The sequence below is a fragment of the Amphiura filiformis genome, chromosome 2 (assembly GCF_039555335.1).
Source record: "Amphiura filiformis chromosome 2, Afil_fr2py, whole genome shotgun sequence".
Lineage (NCBI taxonomy): Eukaryota > Metazoa > Echinodermata > Ophiuroidea > Amphilepidida > Amphiuridae > Amphiura > Amphiura filiformis.
Genome location: NC_092629.1, coordinates 68,299,116 through 68,308,297, shown reverse-complemented (window position 1 = coordinate 68,308,297; position 9,182 = coordinate 68,299,116). Strand labels below are relative to the sequence as shown.

The 9,182-nt window shown below is 36.3% G+C and overlaps 1 protein-coding gene across 1 annotated transcript; it reads right to left on the bottom strand.

The window, feature by feature from the left end:
* Positions 1 to 960: 960 nt before the first annotated feature.
* LOC140136653 (uncharacterized) lies at positions 961 to 8,572 on the bottom strand. The gene is made up of 2 exons (XM_072158331.1): positions 8,274 to 8,572; positions 961 to 2,638 (listed from the first exon to the last, which is right to left on the bottom strand). The coding sequence occupies exons 1-2, from the start codon at positions 8,308 to 8,310 to the stop codon at positions 1,167 to 1,169; spliced, it is 1,509 nt and encodes a 502-aa protein (XP_072014432.1). The 5' UTR covers positions 8,311 to 8,572; the 3' UTR covers positions 961 to 1,166.
* Positions 8,573 to 9,182: the final 610 nt, after the last annotated feature.

The window sequence follows — 9,182 nt, the reverse complement described above, 5'->3', positions numbered from 1 at the left end:
AAATAAATAAACAAACAAATAAATTTATAAAAAAAATAAATAAATACATAAAATAAATAAATAAATAATTAAAGCATCGAACTACATATAAAATGAAGTTTTATATTATAGTAATAAATATTTTGGGTGTTTGAAGGGCTGACTTATTCAGAGAAGTTATATGTAATATCGGTCAAGATACATAAAATGCCTTTGATGATAGCTACATACCTCCTTAAAACATGTGTATACTTTAATTTGTCCACTTCCAATGATAACAAGAAATACTAAGAAGAAAATACCACATGGCTATTTTCGCCATGATCTTTGGAGCTGTTAGTGCATTGGATTGCAGATAACATGTAGGTGATTCAGCCTTCAACTCTTCAAACACAAAGGTATTTTCAACACCATTAAGGGATCTAGAATGAGCGTTTATGGCGTTACGACAGTATTTTTGTGGGACATGAGAGCACCTCAGACGTATCGAATTGCATTCTGAACACGATAAAATACAAATTTTATGACAAATTATTAAAATTTGATATTTTTCAAATTTTTGATATATAACAGTCCTCGAAAATGTTTTTATAAATCTAATGATATATTCTTAAAGTGTATGTAGCTGGGAGGAAAAGCCGACGATCAATTGAAGATATGGATTTTTTCCAAAAAGACCTATCTTTTTTTTGGCGTTTTGGAAAAAAAATCCATATCTTCAATAAGAAAGGTCAAAATTTTCAATTGATCGTCGGCTTTTCATCCCACCTACATACACTTTAAGTATTAATCATCAGGTTTATAAAGTTTACTTCGAGTACTGTTAAATATCAAAAATATCAATTTTTAATGATTTGCCATAAAATGTGTATTACATTGAGAATTTAAAAAAATCAAAATTATTTGATATCAGAAGGACATTCTTCGTATTCAGAATGCAATTCGATATGTCTGATGTGCTCTAATGTCCCACAATAAATACTGTTCAAACATTCATACCCCTTCCCTTAATACATTCATTATTGATTGATATAATATCAATTATAACATTATTGATAAATACCAATAATAACATTATTGATTGTTACCGTGGAAACATATTATTCCTTTTTTGGAGAAAATTCGAAGTACTGCTTCCACTAACACGCAAAGTTTTTACTGGAATTTCTGTACATAAATGTTCAAAGTCAATCAAAGGTTTGGTAAAGTCCCAACCTTGCTTTGATAGCGTTTTTGTAATTGTATGCAAGAACTGATGTGGCTGCAATTCCAGCAACTAGAAGCATTGTAGTAAGAGCAACTGCCACACCCGACCGCCTTGATTGTTTTTCTTTTCGCACTTGTTGTGCTACAAGCTGTAATGGGTTAGCCATGCCAGGGTCATTCTGTTGTGTGCTTGTGTTTCCTGGATCTTTGGGATTTGCCTGTGGTTGTACGACTGGTCCGCCTACTGCATTATGAACGTCGCCGCTACTGCCACCTTGACCAGCTCCTACTCCTGTTCCTTGTCCTGCTGCTCCTGCGTCATTTGCGCCTGCTCCTTCGAGTGGTCCTGCAGCAGGGGCAATTGTTCCTGGAGCGCCTGTACCGTATAGAGTGTAACTACTGTCAGGAGCTTCACTTCCTTCTTCTGAACTGCTACTACTGCTACTATCTCCTCCAGCTGCACCGGACAACGGTGCTACTGTTGTTCCTGCTTGTGGACCGCCTACCTCGTTGCCTGTTCCACCTGGGAAGACTACATCGGGGTTACCAGTGGTACCGCCTACCTCGTTGCCTGTTCCACCTTGGAAGACTACATCGGGGTTACCAGTGGTACCGCCTACCTCGTTGCCTGTTCCACCTGGGAAGACTACATCGGGGTTACCAGTGGTACCGCCTACCTCGTTGCCTGTTCCACCTTGGAAGACTACATCGGGGTTACCAGCGGTACCGCCTACATTCTTGCCTACTCCACCTTGGAAGACTACATCGGGGTTACCAGTGGTACCGCCTACCTTCTTGCCTGCTCCACCTTGGAAGACTACATCGGGGTTACCAGTGGTACCGCCTACCTTCTTGCCTGCTCCACCTTGGACGACTACATCGGGGTTACCAGTGGTACCGCCTACCTTCTTGCCTGCTCCACCTTGGAAGACTACATCGGGTTTAGCAGTGGTACCGCCTACCTTCTTGCCTGCTCCACCTTGGACGACTACATCGGGGTTACCAGTGGTACCGCCTACCTTCTTGCCTGCTCCACCTTGGAAGACTACATCGGGTTTAGCAGTGGTACCGCCTACCTTCTTGCCTGCTCCACCTTGGAAGACTACATCGGGGTTACCAGTGGTACCGCCTACCTTCTTGCCTGCTCCACCTTGGAAGACAACATCGGGGTTACCAGTGGTACCGCCTACCTTCTTGCCTGCTCCACCTTGGAAGACTACATCGGGTTTAGCAGTGGTACCGCCTACCTTCTTGCCTGCTCCACCTTGGAAGACTACATCGGGGTTACCAGTGGTACCGCCTACCTCGTTGCCTGCTCCACCTTGGAAGACTACATCGGGGTTAACCTGTGCAACTGCAGCTTGTTGTTGATACTGGTCATTAGGTGTGCCAAGGTTTGCTGCCCAATTTGGACCGCCATGGTATGGATAGAAGGGCTTGGCTTGGATATTCACTGAAACAAAAAAAAAAAAAACGTGTTTATGTCAAATGGTTTGCTACAGGTTCTTAATTAACCATGCTAACAAATCAACTTAATATATCATTATACTATTATAATATTCTTCAAAGAAATGTCTGATTGTAAAGAATGAGAAATCTGAGGAAAGATAAATTGCCCAATGTTACTGTTAAGTTCAAAACAATTCAAAGATGAACTATTTTGATTTTGCTTTTCATGGTAGGATTTTTTTTTTGTATCTACCAATAATTTGCAATATGCCAATGCATAATGCACAAGTTGTGCCTTGTTCGGAAAACACATTATCCTCACAAATGAGCTGTAAATGTATCATACTGTGTCATATAATTCAAAAGGGTATTTTTTGCGAATTAAATTGGTTATTGGCACAGCATAAAGTTGAAAGATCTATATTGCAGACATATCTCTGATAAAATGGCTGCCAAATACGAAAACAATAATCTGATTTTATATCACTAGGCCTATATAAACTCGTATCAGGTTGTCTCGTTTTTACACAATCCCCGAAATGTCTAACCTTCCGGAATAAAAATGCTGTTATATCTGTTTATAAATTACAAAGAATATAAAGTTACTCTTAAGATCTCAGAAATGCATTAATTGAAAGTACTTTCGTCTAAATAAGCCTAAAAATGCGCAGTCACCCTGTCAGCAAATTTACATTTCTTGACTAATTTCCATTCCAAAAATGTATACTTGTATTATCTTGCATACATGTTACAGCACTTTAAATCAATATATTTTCTAGAGTGCATATCCACATTAATTAAATCGAACACGCGTCCCGAGGGGGGGGCATTAGACGGATCAACATCTCAGTACAAGTGCATTGTGATACGCTTGCCTGATTGGTTCTCCGATCTAAGAGTGTATGAACAAATGATCTACAACTAAATAACACAGCAGGTACCTCCTTTAGAGTTATGACTAGGTCAAAATTAAATCAAATTATCTGATGATTAATTAAACAGATACAGCGTGTTTGCTTTAAAGGAAATCTGTACCATAAACTAATCAATGGCTAATATAGTTATATACCCCTAAATTAAAAATACCAGACGCTCTATATGAATTTCGGAATATTCCTAACAAAGAAAAAGCAATTTTAATCCTTCGTTTCTGCGATTCAACGGAGCCGCCATGATAGCTGCTTGTGAATCCTTTCTGCCACAAACGGTAGTGTAACCTTTCACACAGACCCACGGCGAGCGTGTGTTGCTGTATGGCATTCGCGACCCCTACAGCGAATTTTGGTTTGTAGTGCTGTTTTTACTTTTCATTCTCAAAATACATTGTTGATCATAAATATTACTTAAAATACATTTTTTTATGTTCTTCTGTAGTTTTATGGGTAGAAATTGTCGCGTTTTCTTTTGAATGAATGTTGAATCTGAACTTTGGTAGTATTCGCTTCGTGTCACCAAAGTTCACGAGGGACGAGGCTTGTGGCAAGGATTTCGCTGGTTTCAAAATCGGGGTACCGTTACAGCGTAATAAAAATACATCGGGTATCAATATGGCAGCCACCATGGACCGCAAGCTCACCGCTAATCGTCGTAAGGAATTAAGAATTTCTCCTTTATTTGGACGTATATAAGCTTGGGACTTTTACTGTTTGTCGTTTTTATTATTGCTGCAACTATATAGCCATTGATTAGTTTATGGTACAGATTCCCCTTAAGGCAGCAATCTTGCTGTTATAGCTGAAATGAGTGTGAGCTAAGAGAGTGAGAGCTAAGCCATTGTATCGTTTATAAGTGGAAACAGGGAAAGAACACAAAGCATAAAGCAAAACAAAAAAAATGGACATACGCTTTTTTACACATAATGCAGTCAAGTCTACAGTAGAATTCACCACGACCTTTGCAGGTCTTAAACCACATTAAAAGCTATTAAACCAAGATAACACTCATTGAAAAACAGCTCAACTATGTTAAATCAGATCTTCTCTGGTTAAATCCACACTACACGTGTTTCTGTTTTACCTGTGCGGTATTGCAATGAGCTGGTATTATAGTTTCAGTTGGGTAACCGATTATAATGCAAACGAAAGGTAACAATACTCTGTCGGCCTTTGTTTACGAAATGAGACAATAGTCTGCGTATTCTTGAAAATGAGAAACATAATATTTTTAGACTTAACACGGCTTTGAAATATTTCTTCATATTTTTTTGGTGTTATCTGTCGTTTACATATCCTTCCTAAAATACCAAATTGCGAATATTTCCAAACACCTAAATTAGCTAAAAAAATGTATCAGTAAATTGCAGGGGACAGATGGTAGCGTCATAACTGGTAACGATGCAATTTTAGAAGAAGAAGTTAATTTTTATTCTAATTTATATGCTAGTTGTAATGAACATGGTAATAAAAATATTCTTCATAAAATTGGAATCACTGAAAATGATATTCCCAAAGTGTCCAACCAGGATTCAAAAATGTGTGAAGGTATTATTTCATATGGTGAGTGTATGAACGCTATCAAATCTATGCCTAATGGGAAAAGCCCAGGATCTGATGGGTACCCCATTGAATTTTATAAAGTGTTTTGGAACCAAATTGGGTCTGTTTTAGTCAAATCATTTAATCATTCTTTTAATTTAGGGCAATTATCTGTTAGCCAAAGAAGGGGTATCATTTCACTGATTCCAAAAGATGGTAAAGATGAACTTTTGTTGAAGAATTGGAGGCCGATTTCTCTCTTAAATGTAGACTATAAAATTGCTGCTAAGGTAATAGCAAATAGATTGAAAAAGGTTTTGAGCTCTGTAATTTCAAGTGACCAAACAGGGTTTTTGCCAGACAGATACATCGGTGAAAATGTCAGATTAATTCTAGACATTATTGAGCATACTGATACAAATGATATACCAGGCACACTTTTCTTTATTGATTTTGAGAAAGCGTATGATAAATTAGAGTGGAATTATGTGCAAAAGTGCCTTGATTATTTTGGCTTTGGTAATGATTTGAAAAGATGGATTAAATTATTCTATGCACAAATAAGCAGCTGTGTAATAAATAATGGTTATGTTTCAAAATATTTTCAGTTGTCCCGTGGCGTTCGTCAAGGATGCCCATTGAGCTGCTATATTTTTATTTTATGCGCGGAACTGATGGGTATTGCCATCAGATCCAACGACAACATTAAAGGTATCCAAATTGGTGATGGTAACTGTGTAAAAATTTCCCAATTTGCTGATGATACCACTCTTGTCTTAGATGGTTCAAATGAATCCCTTATCAATTCTTGATATATGGTCTCAGCGTGATCTTACTCCAATAGGCCGAATCACTATAATTAAGTCTTTAGCTTTGTCACAGCTGACTTACCTCTTTTCCGTCTTACCGACTCCACCGAATACATTCATTAAAAAGATTGAGCAAATTTTATTTAAATTTATTTGGAATGGTAAGCCAGACAAAGTTAATAGAAATGTGTTGTACTGTAAAAAAGAGGATGGTAGTATGAATATGACTAATATTTATAACTTCATTGATGCCTTAAAATGTGCTTGGGTTAAAAGGTTTTTAGATGATGAGAATAAAAGTAGTTGGAAATATTTGTTTTCAAATGAATTGTTAAAAGTTGGTGGGGATTGGATATGGTTGTGTAATCCCAAAAGTCATATTAACTTCAGCTATGACAAAATTTGTAACACCTTTTTGTGTGATGTGTTGAAATCTTGGTTTAAATTAAGGAATATGGATCATGAAAAAACAGATGAAGTTTTATGGTACAATTGTAACATAAGAATTAACCGAAAAACTTTATATTTTAAGTCCTGGAGTAGTAAAGGTGTCAATTTTGTATCTGATTTAATTATTGATGGGCATTGGATGTCATATGAAAATTTCAAAGATAAATATGATATCAATTGTAATTTCTTAAAGTATCTGAGTGTGATAAATATTATTTCAAAAGCCTTTAAAAGTCAGCTGTTGGAAAGTAAACACAACCGTGAGCTACAGCTGATGTCCCAAATCAAGAATGCAAAGAAAGTTACCTCATTTGCATATCAATTACTTTGTCATACAGTTCATCACCCAGTCCCTAAAGCACAACAGAAGTGGAAGGTTGAATTTGAGGTCAATGATATGAATTGGAATTTGATTTATGCTATGCCATATAGATGTACATTGGATACCAAAACACGGTATTTACAATTTCGTTTTATTCATAGAATTCTTCCAACAAATAAGTTTCTCTATAACATTGGCTTAATTCATGAGTATAAATGCTCCTTTTGTAAAGAGGAAGAAGAAACCATGAAGCATTTGATGTGGTCATGTTAATTTGCCAAAGCAATGTGGAGTGATATTTTTGGCTGGTTGAGAGAATTAAATATTACTGTGAATATTACCTATAGGGAAGTATGTTTTGGTACTTATGATGACAAATATGCCACTTTTTTTTAACTTGATTCTATTATTGACGAAAAGATTTATTTATAAATGTAGAGTTCAAGAAATTAACCCTATCTTTAATGATTTTAAAAACTGGGTTTTTTTCATTGAAAAAGTAGAGAAGGAAATTGCAAATAAAAAAGATACTTATGGTTATCATGTAAAGAAATGGGAACCATTATTAATATTAAGATGAGTTCTGTCCAAAAGATGTCAGAAAAAAAGGTGTTTGTAATAATTTTGGTATCGTGTTTTGATGGTTGTTCGTAAACTTGTGTGTTTTATTTTATTTTGTATGCAAATAGAAATATTAAGGTACATTGTATTTACTTTATGATATTATTGTATTTGCATTTTATGTAATGTTTGTGAGTTAAAAAAAAAAATAAATAAAGACCCTCACGAGCTTTGAAAGAAAAAAAAAAAACTTGGACATGTTACAAAACTATATTTTCTATAATTTCAGAGAATACTTTAAATATTGGACGGTTATTTTTCACACGGTGACGTTAACTAGGCAATGGCTTATACCTCTAACATACACTATTTGTAGAGGTCGCGCGTCAATGGTGAGAGCACTGTGTATTGTGTACAGGACAGTAACTGCAGTATGTAAGTTGTTGCTCGAAATGGGTAACATGGTTGAGAAGTACCAGTTAAACATGGCTAAAAGAGAGGAGAGTGTCCACTTTTGTCGACGTGATTCCCGCCCCTTCCGTTTTCTTTGCTTTTAGATGCCGTTAGGTTATTTTCAGATTGGCAAATTGGCAATTGCCCATAACTTCGATCATTTATAGACCATATAAGATAATATATGACAACAAGAATTAACATTTTAAGCAAGAAGACTAAAAAAGCAGAAGCTTTTAAATTCAGAAAGTGCATAAGAAATAAATATGTAATTGAAGACTATTTGAACCAGAATTGAATGATCTGAAGTATTCTAATAAAACATATCATAAATGATAACATAATCAGAACACTTTAGTAAGATTTACAAAACGTTCACTACCATCTACAGCTAAACATAAAAATACTACTATTCAGCGTGTTCAGACTTTTAAGCGTCAATTGATTATGTCTTACTAAATGTAAACTAAAATGAAGCAATGAAGATAACTAAATAATTATATTTTAATTAATTATTACCATACCTAAAAACATGAAATGATAAAGCGAAACAGCAGATTGTAAACTTACCGAAGAGTACAGCAAATGAAACGACAAATTTCAGCATGGTGATTGATTAATCAAGGAGTATAGTACTCAGTATGACACCAAACAATCAACTTTAGCGAACTAGTAGTTCCGGCTAGTAGTGAGAACGTTGGAGCCAATTTCAGAACTGATTCTAACGTCGGGAACGTCCACCCATTTATACAACAAGGAATGAAGCAGCATACAATTATGTATTCATTCGCTTGCCTCTGTCCGTACTTAAGTCATGACAGATCGGGACCAATGCCAAACTTCGAGGCCAGAATATCGACCTTGCTTCAGCTGACACTACCTTTACTAAATTGAAACGGAAGATATTTGGAAATATCTCAAACTTATGCATCATTCGAAGTGATTAATTAATTAGTTTTTAATTAAGTTTCTCCGAAGATTGTAATGCGTCTGTCACCTTTCATCGCAGAATACAAAAATATTTTATCCGGTGACAAAATATAAAGTCCAGCAGAAGATTCGGCGGGATTTGGGGTCCGATTTCCGTTCGTTTCTCTAGTCATTGTGGCCAGTAATAATTCTGCAGGCATCTTTACGTCCGATCGTTCAACATCTAACAAATGGTCGCCGAATCCGTCCCGTGTAGCGCCAGCTGGGACACGGACGTCGATCCTATTCGAAAGGTGGGGGAGTGTCTGAGAGGGGATGTGCCTGGGTGATATGGATCAGAGGAGATAAACTTTAAAAAAAATGAAGTACCACAGTCAAATTCTACGAAATTAAAAATCCCAACATTGGGAACGCCATCTTTAAAGGCCGATACCTCAAAATTATGTCTGGTGACTTGTTGGAGCTGGTCACAAATTCCGATTAAAAAGGTTTTCGAAATCCAGACTTAGAGCCAGCTTTTTGGCGCGCTCATTTATAAAGTATTATCTG